Consider the following 17,049-nt stretch of genomic DNA (forward strand, 5'->3'; position numbering starts at 1 on the left):
GGGGAGTCGAGGGGGCGGGTTTTTTTTTGTTGGACTGGCGGTGTGGAGAGGTGTTTTTGATTGGCTCTTGTAAGGTAGGGGTGGGGTTTGGGAATTGGACCTGGCGAAGTAGGTGACAGGATGTGGGCGGGACCTGGCTGGGGCGGGGCGGCGTTTACGATTGGCTGTGGTTGGGTGGGGGCGGGGTTTGTGATTGGCTGTGATAGTGTGGGGACTGGGTTTGTGATTGGCTGTGGCGGGGAGGGGAGAGGCGGTGCCTTTGGTCAACGTTTTGGAAGGAGAGGATGGGGGGGAGGGGGCAGAATATGACAAAAAAATGACAAATTAAAAAAATAAAATAACAAACTTTGAACAAAAAACCCGCTGCAACCCGCTCACCGGAAACCCCCCAACTTTATTCCCCCTCCCTCCCTCCCTCCCTCCCTCAAAAAACTCGGAGCAGTCTCGCTCTCGCCCGACTAATCGCGCGACTAATCGGCGGGCTCGGGGTTGTTATCCTCCTGATATCGGGGATCCTTGATAAAAAAGAGAAAAATAAATTGAAGCGGAGATTTTTTTTCGTTTAAAAAATAAGTATTCGGCGCTGAAAGTTTTCTGAGGAATATTTTTTATTGAATTTTTTTTGGTGTTATTGTGTTTGTCGATGGTTCCAAGATGGCGCAGTGAGTGAGCGAGGCCCCGCCGCCCGCCCGCCATTTGCAGCCGCTCGACACCGAGCCCGCCGGGGACAGCGACACCGAGCCCCGGTCCAGGCCCAGACCGCGCTCTCTCTTGTCTCCTTCCCACCACCCTCTCCCTCCTCCTCACCCCCTTCCCCGCCCCCCCCCCCCCCTTTCTCACTCACACACACACACACACACACACCCCTCCTTCCCTCCCCTCTCCGGCCATTTCCCCCCCCCCTCCCCATCCCCATCCCCTCCCCCCCCTTTCAATCCTCCCCACTCTCAGTCTCTCTAACCCTTACCGGCAGAGCAGCGCCATGTTCAGGCTACACGGAGGAGGAGGTGGAGGAGGAAGAGCGACAGCGGGAGAAAAGTGAGCGAGGAGCCCGGGGACAGGCTGAAGAGAAAAGAGAGTGAGTGAGAGAGACTGACGGGGGGCGAAGTCTTGAACTGAAGCGGAGCGGAAGCGGAGCAAACACTTTGTGAAGTGACCATTGGAGCGGCGGACTCTTCCCGTGAGAACATTTAGAAGGAGTTCCCTCCCCCCCCTCCTCCTCCTCCACTCCCCCCAAAATTTCCCTCCCTCTTCCATCGTTGTATATTTAAAGAGAGAGAGAAAGGAAAGGCGCTGAAGAGAAAAGATAAATTTTTCTTTTTCCAGTAAAAGAAAGGGGAATAATGACCATTTCCCGCTTTCCTCAGCTGACCGCCCCGACCAGCAATGAATCTTGACTCGTTATCGCTGGCCTTGTCTCAAATCAGCTACCTTGTGGACAACCTGACCAAGAAGAATTACAAATCCAGCCAGCAGGAGATCTCTCATGTGAGTTTTTTTTTGCCGAGAAACAAGTCTCTCGCAGTGTTACGAGAGGCCCAGGGAGCCTGAGGCCTGCTGTATTTCACAGAGAAAGGGAAAGTGAATGTGTGTGGGAGGGGAGAGAAACTGAAATGTAACTTTAATTTTAAAAAGAACAACTCGTGGTTGAACGGCAACTTTGCAGACTGATCACCCTCTTTAATTAAATAACATTAATCCCAATACGAAAGTAGAGGAGTGAATAGGAACTCACATGGTGAAGTCTGGGCCTACAAAAAGTTAATGATTAGGCATTGCATTAAAACATTTAACGTTCCCAGGCAAGAAAACTAGTTACTCAGTTGCTGAAGCAGATGGGCAGAAAGTTTTAGTTTTCACGTTTGTGAAACGTTACGCTTGTTACAAAATGTTTAACTCGGTTTGAGTTACTAACTCATTCAGGAGTGAGGCCTAGTAAAGGGATCAGTGGAAAGTGGGGGAAGGGAGGGAATGGAGCTGGTGTGTATGGCACAGTATATAAAACTAGATTTGAAAGTAATTCCTTTAAGCAATACTTTGAGCTTAACGATGTAGCTTTCTCAGTTGATATCAGTTTTGTATTTAATCTATTCCTTTAAATCCACAAGATTTTTAATTCAAGAATTCATTGGCAACCTAGCTATGACTCATTAGGTTCCCAACTTTGAAATACTCTGCGACACTTAAATTATATTCTATCTTCATTTAATTGCCTTTGTCCAACTTTCAAGTTGAGAGAAACTTCTCTAGTTTAGCTTGACTTTCGTAAACCACTGGACTCCTAAAACAAATAATCACTGGACTCCAAAAGCAAATCATTCTTTGAAAGTATTATCTAAGTGCAAGCTTCTCTCACTTTTCAGAAGTTGAATACACGTGTGTTACCTATTTAAAGGAAATGGGTGTTGTAGCAAATATCAAACAATTGAACGCGAACTGCAAAGGCAACATTGTGTTGAGAGTTTTGTTTTTAAGAAGTTGGAATAGAAAAACTGACTTTAGGCCTAAATGGAGAATGATAATAAGTTTGAGTTTGTCTATCAAATATGCTGTATGTTTATAAACAAAACATGCAATTTTGTGACTTTGTTGTTCGATCATTGGCCATTAAGAGAATGAAAGAGAATTATCCATATTATTTTATAGAAACATAGTACATTAATTTGAAATACAATGCTGGAAATACTCTGGTGGGGTGGGGGTATCAGGTCAATGATTTTTCATCAGAAATCAATTTAATATGAATCCCACTAATTTTTGACAATGCTCAAAGTTTAAACTGAAAAAAATCAGCTATGTTCTGAAACTTAGTTAAGTTAAACAAATTTAGATGTGATGAGATGTGTAATCTTTGAGGTGAATTAACCTCATCAGGTCTAAGGAAATTTAACTGTAATGAATAATGTACTGTGGCTGTTGGTTTGGTGCAAATTTATTAATTGCAAATGAAATTGGCCTCACTAATCAAGTCTAGTCAGTTAATAGTTGCCAACTATTTGAACAAAAAGTATAGTGGATCAGCAAGAATGGGGTGAGGGAATACAGTAAGAGAGAACATACAGAAAACCCAATGGGGGCTTTCTCTCCCCTTGTTCCTTCTATTTTTAATGGATGAAAAAGACTTTGTTTCTAATCTCCCTTCTCGCCCAATGGGTGATCTCACCCACTTGAATGGGTATCATATCTCTAGTAGTTAAGTGAGGATTAAGTCTGATTGCATTCAGCCTAAATAACCACGCTATTGCTACTCAGTGTGAACTCCCTTATGGGTTATGATATGCTTAGATTGCCATAGTGATTCTGTTCCTTTTATGTGCTTTGCATCTTATACTAAGCATAAAATAGTTGGGGAAAAATTTGATCTGGAGTTCAAGATGCTTTGCATCTTGCAGGTGCAAGAACAATGTTTAGGAATTGTGTTTTTGCACTCATTGAAAATATGTAGACAGTTATTTTTATTTATAATTATTAGGAAACCAGTAGTAAAATTGCATTTTTGGATTATGCATAAAAGGTTTTCAAGAGATTTTGCAAATATTTGGCATACTGTGTTGGTTTTGACTGGTACAGATTGGATATTAATTTACATAGAGTACATTTTAAAAATTCCCAGGCGTAGGGTCTTGGAAGGAGAACCTGTCAGAGATCCTGTGTTGTCCACTGCTGGAAGTTATGCATGTTGTCATTGGTGAGGCTAAGACAGTACTTGACTGGGTTGCAGTCATACTGATCATTATGCTCTTAAACAGTCAAATCAACATTTTAAGCAGTTCAAAAATCAAGTTTAATAAGATTTTGATATCCATGCTTTTTAAAAGTTTACTTTTCACTTTTGTAGGGTTTTACAATTTTAGTCTTTTTCAGAGTGACTAATGAGGCGCTGTGGAGATCAATGCTTGGGCCCCAGCTTATTCACAATATATATCAATGAAGTGGATGAGGGAACCATATGTAATATTTCCAAATTTGCTGATGACACAAAACTAGGTGGGAATGTGAGTGGTGAGGAGGATGTGAAGAGAATTCAAGGTGATTTGGACAAGCTGAGTGAGTGGGCAAATACATGGCAGATGCAATATAACAAGGATAAGTGTGAAGCAAGAAAAAACAATGGCAGAGTATTTAAATAGTGATAAATTGGGAAATGCTAATGTACATAATGTAAACGCTGGATGTCCTTGCACACCAGTCACTGAAAGCAAGCATGCTGTTGCAGCAAGCAGTTATGCAGGCAAATGGTATGTTGCTGTTATTGCAAGAGGACTTGAGTACAAGGAGCAAGGATGTCTTACTGTAGCTGTGCAGTGCCTTGGTGAGACCACACCTGGAGTATTGCGTGCAGTTTTGGTCTCCTTACCTAAGAAAGGATATACTTGCCATAGAGGGAGTGCAGCAAAAGTTCACCAGGCTGATTCCTGTGATAGGATTGTCATATGAGGAGAGATCAGGTCAACTAGGCCTGTATTCACTGGAGCTCAGAAGAATGAGAGGGGACTTCATTGAAATCTATAAAATTTTGACAGGGCTGGATAGACTGAATGCAGAGATGATGTTTCCTCTGGCTGGGGTAAGCCATTTAGGACTGAGATAAGAAATGCCTTCACTCAAGAGGGTGATGAACCTGTGGAATTCTCTACCACAGAGGGCTTTAGGGCCAAGTCACTGGATATATTTAAGAAGCAAATAGGTTTCTAGACTCTAAAGCTGTCAAGGGGTATGGGGAGAGAGTGGGAGAATGGCATTGAGATAGAGAATCAACCATGATCATATTGAATGGTGGAGCAGACTCGAAGGGCCAAATTACCTACTATTTTCTATGTTTCTTTTTTTTTAAGAGGGTTGCACGTAATTCACAGAAGCTTTATCTTTGAGGCAGCAGTTAAAAATATAGTTCATGTAAAGGCCACTGCTAGTGCTTCAAATTAGAGGAGCTAGAACTAATTGCATGCAGCTCAAAAAGAAGCTGTAGAAATCCCTCTTTCGGAAAGCTAAATTAAGCTACTTCAGTAATTCATCATTAAAGCACAACAAAAATGATCCACTTGGGTGTGATATTATGGCACCATACCCAAAGAATCCATTCCTTCAGGAGCAGAGATAACAAAGGGAGAAAACTTAGTTGTGGTAAATTATGAAAGCATATTTAAAATGATATCCATCACTGTTTTAGTGTTGATCCTTTTCCACTTTTAGCTGAAGAACCTGGCAAGTTTTAACTTCTGTCAAAATGCCTTAAGTTTGAGGTTTCAATGATTTGATTATTGGTGACATTTTCTACTTTTAATCAGCTTTCTTTTCTAAAGGAACATAAATTTGGCTTTAGTATTTCTTTGTTTAATTCCTGTGTATCAATAAGATTATGTTCTCGTGACACAATAGAGTTCAACATCTCCAGTACTGTTGAGAGTCCTTAGTTGTGATCAGGGGTGGCTAACAGGCCTTCCTTTCAGAGAGGAGGAATCACTGTCAGTTTTGGAAGTCCTGGCAGTGAGATTCTAGTGAATCCGTGTTATAAGTTCTTGAAAACCTCCATATCCTTCTAATAGTGGAATTCCAATATGGCTCACAGTAATAAGGTCTTAAGGTTTTGTATCAACTCATCATTACCTCTTCGTTTTTATACTTTATACCCTGTGAGACAAAAGTGAGAGTTTCATTAGCTTTTTTGTCAGCCTTATCAGCTTGAGATGCTGCTATAAATGTCCTTTGAACCTATTGTCCCTAAGTCCCTTTACTCTTCCACTGAAATGTACCTACTTCCATTCAGAGCATAAGTACTGCTTTTTTATATACCCAAAATGGATTACCTTAGTTGCATTGAGCTGTTATCTGCCATTTTTATTTAGTCAATTTCCCTATCTTATTAATTGTTTAGAAGACCAAATAGATATTAACAATATCTCTGATTATGGTATAAGGGATATAATTTACAATTTTTTACACCACTACCTCCAGGCCTATATCCAGATATTTGGAACATAGGAGGAGGCCATTCAACCTGTTGAGCTTGCTCTGCCATTCAATATGATCATGGCTGATCACCCACTACAAAGCCTTTTCCCCCACACTATCCCCATCTCTTTATGTTATTAGTATTTAAAAATGTGTCAATCCCTGCTTTAAACATACTCAATGACTGAGCTCCTGCAGCTCTCTGGAGTAGAGAATTCCAAAGATTCGCAATCATCTGAGCAAAAAAAATTCTCCTCATCTCCGTCCTTCTCCCTTATTTTGAAGTTGTGTCCCCGATTCTAGATTCCCCAGCTAGGGGAAACATCTTACTTGCATTTACTTTGTCTATCCCTTTAAGTATTTTGTGTGTAATTGATTAACATAGTGGACAGAAGCGGCTTCCGAACTGAACTCTTGAGGGCCACCGTTACCCATTTCCAACCACCTGAAAAGCTGTCTTTAACTAGTACTGTTTGTCCCTGTTAGCTAGTGTTTAATGCTGTTTGTTAATCTCCTAATTTCATATCCCTTCATGTTCCAGTAGCTTCCCATTTGGTACCTGTCAAGGACTTTCCTAAAATCCTTGTACAGGACACCCATTGCATTTCCTCATTTACCATATCTAGTACCTCCTTAAAGGATACTGAGGTTTGTCAAGCATGATATCCCTTTCGAAATTTGTACTGCTGCTTCTAACTATTTTCATTTCGAAATGTGATAATCTCGTCCTTAAAAATGCATTTTACCCACAACAGATGTGAAGCTAAATGGCCTGTAAATACCTGGGTCAGCTTTCCTTTTTTTAAAAAATTGGATTCTATGTTGGCCATTCTTCAGTCTTCCGCCACGCATCCTCGCTAATTAGAGACTCCTGTGGAGTCATACCTCATTTCCTTAAGGATCCGAGGATATATCTCCCCCGACCTTGTTGCCTTTTCTTTCTTTAACTTAAATAATTTCTCAAATTTTCCGTTTGTCCATCATGACATTGTGCAACCTGCTGTCAACCACTTCAGGATTCATCTCCTGACTGATATCCTTCTCTTCTCTAAAAACTAATGGAAGGATTTTATTAAATACCTCTACCATCCTTGCATGTAAAAAATGCAATACGCTATTTGAGAATCTCTTTTGAAAGTTAATGTAGTACTCAACTGGGAATTGGTAAGGAGGAAGGGTTGATTACTGCCTAAATGCCTGGAATTAGGATGAGGAAAATCAATCTATTCAACCACTTGATTGTTATCTATTTATGCTGCTGAAAGTTTGTATTTTTAGAGCTCAGGTGAGGGCAAATGAGCTTGGCCATTTAGTAGCTTGTGACACTCACTGTGAAGGCCTACATGAAGTTTTGGAGAATGACTTGTGTCTGTAGAGATGCGTTCCACCACTGAGTTAGTGCTTTTAAGATCGCAGGGGGGAAAACTAATGTGGACGACAAGTTGGATCAAGTTGGAAATCAGGAGACGATTAACCCAAAAACATCACAAAAGGTAGAAACTTCAGGTTTTTTTTCTGGTATTTAGAACACCCTGCCAATGCTCATAATAAATGACATGCAACAAAAAGTGAAAGGAAAGAGATTTTTCCTCCCTTCCATTATTAGTTTGGAAATTTGTGTTATTAACTTGGACAAACAACCAAGTGAAATAAATGGCTGTTTCTTCAATATGGGCATTTTCATTTTGCCTTTTAAGTCTGTGAGCCGAGTTTTCCTGTGTGCTTAGGAAGCCAGCTTTGCAAGCCATAAAGCAGGTGGCGATTCTCTTGAGATTTTAAAAGCTTTCTACTGAATAATTGTTTAAAGTTATTTCTCTTTGACTCGAAGTAGAAGTTTCAAAAGTGTAGAGAAGATCTATAGAAGACAGTAAGTGCTTTATGTCATATACTGATCCACTTTAAGACTTCCGTCTATTTTATACTAATGACTTGTGCTGATGTGTACCCAATCACATGCTGTAAGGATCTGGTGAAGATGTCTTGGCGTGTTTTAATTTTTTAGTGAACAGATTTTTCAGTTGTAGGAATAAGACACCAAACATAGATTGTATTTGCTTCACAAAAGAAATAGGAACAGGAGAAAACCATACTGTTTGTCGCACCTGCTCCGCCATTCAACATGATAAATGGTTCAACTTCAGGCTTCAGCATCACTTTCCTGCCCACTTCCCATATCCCTTGATTCCCGGAGAGACCAAAAATCTCTCCAACCCAACCTTAAATATATTCAATGATGGAGCACCCTCAACCCTCTGGAGTAGAACAGTCCAAAGATTCACAATGCTTTAAATGAAGAAATTTCTCCTTATCTCTGTCCTAAGTAATCGGCCTCTAATCTTTTGACCGTGATCTGATGTTTTAACTTCTCTGACCAATGAAAACAGCCTCTGTGCAGAGAGAAAGTTCTGGTGTTTGTGGACCATTGAGGATGTGCTTGTATTTATTTAGTACCTTGTTATGCCCCAAAGTGCTTCACATACAAAAGAATTACTTTCAAGTTTAGTCACTAGTGCTGTGTTGATAAGCATTGTATCGGTAAACCAGCACTGGTTGGAGGCATTGTGTGCAGAATGTCTTCATAGATCTCATCTGAACAAAGAAGGCAATATGTAGGGAAAGGTGAAGAAGCTGGTAGTGCCTTTTGGGTGCAATATTAGGTTGAGCTGCTGTCTGCTTGTTCAGGTGTATATAAAAGAAGCATATAGAGTTCTCATTCAATTGTAGCCAATGTTTTCTCTCAACTGACATCAATGATTGCAGAACAGATACAACAGGCTGAATAGCCTCTTCTGCTGTAGGTTTCTATGATTCTGTTGAATGCAAAATAACCTTGTTAGCTGTTTCTTGGAACTTGACTTGTGTAAATTGACTGCCTCATTTCCCTGTGTAACTTGTATTAAGTAACTTATGTAACTTGTATTAAGTAATTTATGGCAATGAGGCTTGTTAGGATGTCCTGAGGGTGTGATGCAGTTGCTTTGTACGTGCTATATAGATAACATACAATTATATTTAATACACCTGTGTTCATGTTTTCTCCCTCCATATATATTCCCGCTGCCCATATGTGGTTGGGGAGGGAGAAACGGTGGGTGGGCATTGTCAGCGACTTGACCCATCAGGATTCCTAAAAGCACTTCCAAAGCAGTATATGCCAGGCTGGGGGATTTTCACCAAGGGACTGTTTGCTTGTGTGTCATAAGAATTAGGCGCAGGAGTATACCAGATGGCCCCTCGAATCTGCTCTGCCATTCAGTACAATCATGGCTGACCTTCTGCCTGATCTTCACTTTCCCACCCACTCCCCATATCCCTTGATTTTCTCCAAGAAATCAAAGAACTATCACTCTCTCTAGTTTAAATATACTCAAAAATGGAGCATCCAGAACCCTCTGGGGTAGAGAAATCCAAAGATTGATCATCCCCCTGGGTGAAGAAATTTCTCTTTGTCTCAGTCTTAAACGATCAACTCCTTATCCTGAGACTATACTCCCATGTCCTAGAATGCCCAGCCAGGGGAAATTACCTATGTGTCTAACATGTCAAACCCTTTTAGAATATTGTTTGTTTCAACGAGATCACACCTCATTCTTCTAAACTCCAGAGCACATAGGCCCAATTTACTCAATCTCTCATCATAGGATAGCACTCTCATCCCAGGAACCAGTCTTGTGAATCTTCACTGTATTGCCTGTAATGCAAGTATATTCTTCCTTAGTAATGGAGAACAAAATAGGGCACAGTCCCCCAGATGTCATCTCACCAAAGCCCTATACAATTGTAGCAAGGCTTCCTGTTCTTGTACTCCAATCCCCTTGCAATGAAGGCCAACATGGGGGGAGCCAGTGGCATAGTGGTATTGTCACAGGACTAGTAATCCAGAGACCCAGGGTAATGCTCTGGGGACCCAGGTTTGAATCCCACCAGATGGTGGAATTTGAATTCAATTAGCAAAAACCTGGAATTAAAAGTCCCAATGACAACGATTGTCATAAAAAAACCCACTTGGTTCACTAATTCCTTTTAGGGAAGGAAATCTGCTGGCCTTACCTGGCCTGGCCTACGTGCGACTCCAGATCCACACCAATGTTGGTGACTCTTAAATACCCTCTGAAATGGCCTAGCTAGCCACTCTGTTGTATCAAACTGCTAGAAAGTCAAAAAGGAATGTGTACACCACGTGGGCTGCAGTCGTTCAAGAAGGCAGCTCACCAACACCTTCTCGAGGACAATTAGGGATGAACAATATTCCCGCACCCCATGAATGAATTTAAAAAAATGCCATTTGCCTTCCTAATTTCATGCTCTACCTCCATGCTAATTGTTACTGTGCTCATTGTACTAGTTCAGGTCTTTCTGAGTATCAACATTTACATTTTTCATGCCTTTTAAAAAATATTCTGCTTTTTTATTCTTACTGCACAGTGAATAATCTCACACTTCCCCATTTGCAACCTTGTTGCCCACTCAGTTAACCTGCCTATCTATATATCTTTGCAGCCACTTTATATCCTCCTCACAATTTGGATTCCTACCTAGCTTTGTATTGTGAGCAAACCTGGGTACATTACTCCATCTCTTTGTCTAAGTCATTAATATAGATTGTAAATAGCTGAGGTCCCAGCACTGATTCTTCCAACACCCCATTGGTTGCAGCCTGTCAACTTGAAAATGGCCCATATATCCCTGATCCTTGTTTCCTTTCTGTTAACAATCCTCCATCTATGCTAATATTACCCCAAACTCCATGAGCCTTCATTAAACTTTTATGTGAGATCCAAGAATATTCCATCTGTAGCTCTTTATCTAATTATTATATATTACACATACCTACTATGTGTTACATATTCAAAAAAAACATTCAAAAATAAATTTGTCAAATGTGATTTCCCTTGTAGAACCATGTTGACTGATATTATTTTCAGCATTTTCCCAACGATTGATGTCAGGCTAACTGACCTGTGGTCCCCTGTTTGCGCTCTCCTTCCTTTCTTGAATAGCAGTGTCACACTTGCTAATTTCCAAATCCTCTGGGACTGTTCTAGATTCTAGGGAATTTTTGAAAGACAACCAGTGAATTCAGGCCCGAACAATCCCCATCCACCATTACTCTCCTCCGTCTGGCTGAACTTGTTCTCACTCTGAACAATTTCTCCTTCAACTCCTCTCACTTCCTCCAAATAAAAGGTGTGGCTATGGGTACCCGCATGGGCCCCAGCTATGCCTGTCTCTTTATGGGGTATGTGGAACATTCCTTGTTCCAGTCCTACTCCGGCCCCCTTCCACAACTCTTTCTCCGGCACATCGATGATTACTTCGGTGCCGCTTCATGCTCTCGTCAGGACTTGGAAAAAATTATTAATTTTGCTTCCAATCTCCACCCCTCCATCATTTTCACGTGGTCCATCTCTGACACTTCCCTTCCCTTCCTTGACCTCTCTGTCTCAATCTCTGGCGATAGACTGTCCACCAATATCCATTACAAACCCACCGACTCCCACAGCTATCTCGACTACAGCTCCTCACACCCCGCTTCCTGTAAGGACTCCATCCCATTCTCTCAGTTCCTTCGCCTCCGTCGCATCTGTTCCGATGATGCTACCTTCAAAAACAGTTCCTCTGACATGTCCTCCTTCTTCCTTAACCGAGGTTTTCCACCCACGGTCGTTGACAGGGCCCTCAACCGTGTCCGGCCCATCTCCCGCGCATCCGCCCTCACGCCTTCTCCTCCCTCCCAGAAACATGATAGGGTCCCCCTTGTCCTCACTTATCACCCCACCAGCCTCCGCATTCAAAGGATCATCCTCCGCCATTTCCGCCAACTCCAGCATGATGCCACCACCAAACACGTCTTCCTTCACCCCCCTTATCGGCATTCCGTAGGGATCACTCCCTCCGGGACACCCTGGTCCACTCCTCCATCACCCCCTACTCCTCAACCCCCTCCTATGGCACCACCCCATGCCCACACAAAAGATGCAACACCTGCCCCTTCACTTCCTCTCTCCTCACCGTCCAAGGACCCAAACACTCCTTTCAAGTGAAGCAGCATTTCACTTGCATTTCCCCCAACTTAGTCTACTGCATTCGTTGTTCCCAATGTGGTCTCCTCTACATTGGAGAGACCAAACGTAAACTGGGCGACCGCTTTGCAGAACACCTGCGGTCTGTCCGCAAGAATGACCCAAACCTCCCTGTCGCTTGCCATTTTAACACTCCACACTGCTCTCTCGCCCACATGTCTGTCCTTGGCTTGCTGCATTGTTCCAGTGAAGCCCAACGCAAACTGGAGGAACAACACCTCATCTTCCGACTAGGGACCTTACAGCCTTCTGGACTGAATATTGAATTCAACAACTTTAGGTCGTGAGCTCCCTCCCCCATCCCCACCCCCTTTCTGTTTCCCCCTTCCCTTTTTTTTTCCAATAAATTATAAAGATTTTCCTTTTCCCACCTATTTCCATTATAAAAAAAACCCCACTAGAGCTATACCTTGAGTGCCCTACCATCCATTCTTAATTAGCACATTCGTTTAGATAATATCACCAACTTTAACTTTAACACCTATGTGTTCTATTGTACTATTGTCGTTGACATCTTTTGATGATCTGCTTCTATCACTGCTTGTTTGTCCCTACAACCACACCCCCCCCCTCCACCTCTCTGTTTCTCTATCTCTCCGCCCCCCACACACACACCTTAAACCAGCTTATATTTCAACTCTTTCTTGGACTCGAACTCAAGTTCTGTCGAAGGGTCATGAGGACTCGAAACGTCAACTCTTTTCTTCTCCGCCGATGCTGCCAGACCTGCTGAGTTTTTCCAGGTAATTCTGTTTTTGTTGTGAATTCACTATCTGCAGCTATTTCTTAGGGAACCCTATGTTTGTTGGCCATCCAAGTCCTGAGGATTTGTCAAGTTTTAGTTCCCAAAGTTTCTCGACAGCAACTTCATTTATATAACACCTTTAACGTAATAAAGCACCCCAAGGTGCTTCACAGAAGAATTAGAAACTAAAGTATGACACCAAACCACATAAGGGGATATTCGATCAGATGACCAAGGGCTTGGCCAAAGGGGAGGTTTTAAGAAGTGCCTTAAAGAAGGAAAGCAATTTGGAGAGATGTAGGGAGAGATTTCCAGAGCTGAGATCTGATGCAACAACCACCAATGGTGGAGGAATTAAAATCGATATTCTCTAGAGGCCGGAATTAGCAGAGCACAGATATGTTGGTGGATTGTGGGATAGAGATTACAGGGATGGGGAGGGACGAGACCATGAAGGAATTGAAAAATAAGGATGAGAATTTTAAAGTCAAGATATTGTTTGATCAGTAGCAGTGTAGGTCAGTGAGCACAGGGCTGATAGGTGAACTAGGCTTGTAATGAGTTAAGACGTAGGCAGCAGAGGTTTGGATGATCTCAAGTTCACTGAGGGTAAAATGTTGGAGTTCAGCTAGAAGTTAATTGCAATAGTCAAGTCTAGAGGTAACAAAGGCATGAGTGAGGGCAGCAGTAGATGAGCTGGGATGAACTTGGGTGATGTTACAGAGGTGAAAATTCACAGTCATGGAAAGAAAAATAGGTCGGAAGCTCAGTTTGGGGTCAAGTATGACAGCAAGGTTGCAAACAATTTGATTTTGTCTTGGGCTGTTGGCCGGGAGAGGTATGGAGTGAGTAGTTAGGGCAGAGTTTGGAGTTGGGACTGAAAACAATACCTTCCAATATTTAAGTGGAGGAAATGTCTGCTCATCCAGTACTAGATGTCTGATCAACAGTCTAATAATTTAACATCAGTGGAGGAGTCAAGAGAGGTAGTGATGTGGTAGAGCTGGGTGGCATCTGCAGATATGTGGGAACTAATGTTGTGCTTTAGGATGATGTCACCAAGGAGCAGCATGTTTTTGAGAAATAGGAGGAGGCCAGGGATAAATCCTTGGGCACCAGAGGTAATAGTGTGGGAGCAGGAAGAGAAGCCATTGCAAGCTATAATTTGAATGGAACTAGGCTAGAGTATCTCACATAGCTGGACAACAGGGGATTGGTGCTGGAGGAGGATGATCTAGTCAACCTTGTCAAGAAGAATGAGGGAACATTTATCTTTTGTCACAGTCACATAGGATGTCATTTGTGGCTTTGATTAAGAGCTGTTTAGGGAGGGGCAGAAATCTGAGTGGAGGGATTCAAACATTGTGTCCCGGGAGCAGTGGGCATTGATTTGGGCAGTAACAACATGTTCAAGGACTTCGGAGAGGAAAGCGAGTTTGGAGATAGGGCGATACTTCGCAAAGATGGTGGGGTCAAGGGTGGTTTTTTTGAGGAGCTGGATGATGACAACAGATTTACTCGTAACCTTTTCTCTGCTGATAATAATTACTTCAAATTCCTTACTGTTATTAGCTCAGTGCACCAAAAAAAAAATCGACTGACACTCATTGCAGTACTGGGAGAATGTTGCATTGCTGCAAGTGCCGTCTTGTGAATGAGGTATTAAGTTGAGGCCACATCTGCATGCTCGGGTGGATGTGAAAGATCCCATTGCCCTATTTTGAAGAAGAGCAGGGGAGTAATCCCTGGTGTCCTGACTGATATTTATCCCTCATATCAACATCACAAAAGCAGATTGATCATTATCATGTTGTTGTTTGTGGGTGTTTGCTGTGCACAAATTGGCTGTCACGTTTCCTTCATTGCAGCAGTGATTTCACTTCAAAAGTACTTCATTGGTTGTAAAGTGCCTTGAGATGTCCGGTGGTTGTAAAAAGCACAATACAAATGCAGTTCCCTCTTTCTTTGGTTGTCCGCTATTTTGAGTATAGAATTAGTATCTTCTACTGTGAAGACACACACAAAATATTTGTTGAACACTTGACCGTTTCAGCATTCCCTGTGATAATCTCTCTTGCCTCTGCCTCGAAGGGGGCAACAATTATTTTTTCTACACTCCTCATTTTTTTCCCTTTTCAATTAACTTTTTGGAGGCTCTTTGCTGGTTTCTAAGTCTCTTAACCTTGGAGCTTACTGCTGTTCTTTATAATATTATAAGCCTCTTCTTTTAATCTAATGTCCTTAAATTGTCTAGTAAGTGACAGATCGATCTTTCTCACGGAGTTTTTATTTTATAATGGAATGTATTTTGATTGAAACTTTGATTTCTTAAAATGTTTCCCACTGTTTATTTATCTTTTAGTCTGTTTATTTAATCAACCTTTGCCAGCTCTCCCCTCATATTTATGTAATTATCTTTTAAGATTCCTGTTTTGGACTCTAGTATGTCACTCTTAAATTTAATATGGCATTTCATTGTATTACAATCACTTTTACTTCAGAGGACTTTTTACTATGAGATTACTAAGCAATCCTGCCTCATTACACAATACCAGATCTGAAATAGCTTTGTCCCTGTCATTGACCTGAGTGGAGCAATGCTCAGCCGTGTGTAGGCTCAAAGTAGTGGGTTTTGTTGGAGATATGATTCTCACGTTAAACGACAAATAATCTACCAGATATTACCCAGTTGGAAGAGAGGTTTATATTGACATTCCAAGCCCTTTGCTGCTTCAAGCACTATTAAATGGAAATTGAGTAACTGAGCGAAACCATTATGTGTTCCATATCCTCTAATGACACATTCAATTTGTCAGAGGTCTACTTAAAACTTCCTTGAACATTGTATTTGAAAAAAATGCATTTTCTTCTGATTTGCATCAGTTTAGTCCATTCCACATCCTGCAACATCTCAAAGTACAGAGTGGACTGGCGATCTGTTTTGAATACTCTGACAATCCTATGCTATAGATGATATGCAAGGTGTCCAAGAAGAAACTGTGCTGACGCCTCATTTTTATCCTTTTTTTTGTGTAGAAGTATATGGCCTTCTGTTAACAGAGCCCAGAAGTTGGGCTCGTTTCCCAGTCTATCATGATAGCCAGTCTATCATGATAGGGGAGGGAGGACTCTCCAATTGGCCCCTGCCCTGGACAATGAACAAAAGAAAGTGCTGCTGCACAAATCACATTAAAAAGTTAGTTATAAAGCAATAATCTAATTGATACAATGAGTTACTGATTTGTGGATAAAAACTTGGAGCTCCCTTCAAGCACCTAACTTGAAAACATAGCTTTATAACTACTCCAGCATATCAACATTTTTGTAATGCTAGCTGATCTTCATTGCTGTTGCTGATGGCTAGTTTGTGATCTGGACTACTCTTCTGTTTAGCTGCTGAAACAAAGCTGTTTTTAACCCGGGGTCGCATTAAAGCAGATATTTGAGGAATATGGTTCAAATGGGCAAATCCAGACAATCGCATCTATTTTAAGTTTTTGAAGTCACTTGGAAGCAGTACAGAAATGGACCATTTGGCCATTAAGTCTGTGCTGAAAACGTAGTTAGTGGTTCATGAATTTTCAAGTCAAAATAATTCAACATGAAATGACTGTCCTTTTATATTAAAAAAATTGTTTAGAAAGAGACACTTTGGGGTGTAATGTCGAAGAGTGATGGATGTACACAAAACAAGAACATAGTTGAACTCTGTGGGGAGACTTTTCAAAATTGATTTTTGTTCTTGGCCACCAATCCTACGTTTTTGATGTTTGTGCTGAAAGATTAATTTCGGCATGTTTTCTCTATTGAGATGTCTTAATATAAATAAAATCTTAATGGTTGTTTTTCTGGGCTTAACTGTTTCTTGATGGGGTAAACTATGAGGGCGGGTTGTATAAACTTGGTTTGTACTCCCTTGAGTTTAGATGGCTGAAGGGTGATCAAGAAGAGATCTTTAAAATGAAGGAACATATAGACGAGATACAGAGCAGCTATTTCCTCTGGGGGAGGAATTCCGAATAAGGGGCCAAAATTTTAGATGGAGCTTAAAATAGCAAGCATTTTTCATACAAAGGATAATGGAAATCTATAACAGTAATGACGGCTTGCATTTATATAGCACCTTTTAATGTAGCAAAACATTGCAGAGTTATCAAACAAAATTTGATACTCAATCGCAAGAAGTTAAAATAGGTGACCATAAGCTTGGTTAAAGAGAGAGGTGAGGCTTCAAAGGGAATGCCAAGGCACCTTAAGGGCAGCTTCAAA

At 41.4% G+C, this 17,049-nt stretch overlaps 1 protein-coding gene across 8 annotated transcripts in view; it reads left to right on the forward strand.

Moving 5' to 3' along the window:
• Nucleotides 1-937: 937 nt before the first annotated feature.
• cnot1 (CCR4-NOT transcription complex, subunit 1) overlaps nucleotides 938-17,049 on the forward strand; it is a 195,582-nt gene continuing 179,470 nt past the window's right edge. For 6 of the 8 annotated variants that reach the window (XM_041190972.1, XM_041190965.1, XM_041190970.1 and 3 more), the window contains exon 1: nucleotides 1,102-1,488. In XM_041190972.1, coding sequence (XP_041046906.1) covers nucleotides 1,387-1,488 — 102 coding nt within the window. In that variant the 5' untranslated portion in view covers nucleotides 1,102-1,386. Of the gene's footprint in view, nucleotides 1,489-17,049 lie in introns of all 8 variants that reach the window. The other 2 variants (XM_041190966.1, XM_041190967.1) reach the window with 2 other exon arrangements.

The sequence above is a fragment of the Carcharodon carcharias genome, chromosome 7 (genome assembly GCF_017639515.1).
Source record: "Carcharodon carcharias isolate sCarCar2 chromosome 7, sCarCar2.pri, whole genome shotgun sequence".
Classification (NCBI taxonomy): Eukaryota; Metazoa; Chordata; class Chondrichthyes; order Lamniformes; family Lamnidae; genus Carcharodon; species Carcharodon carcharias.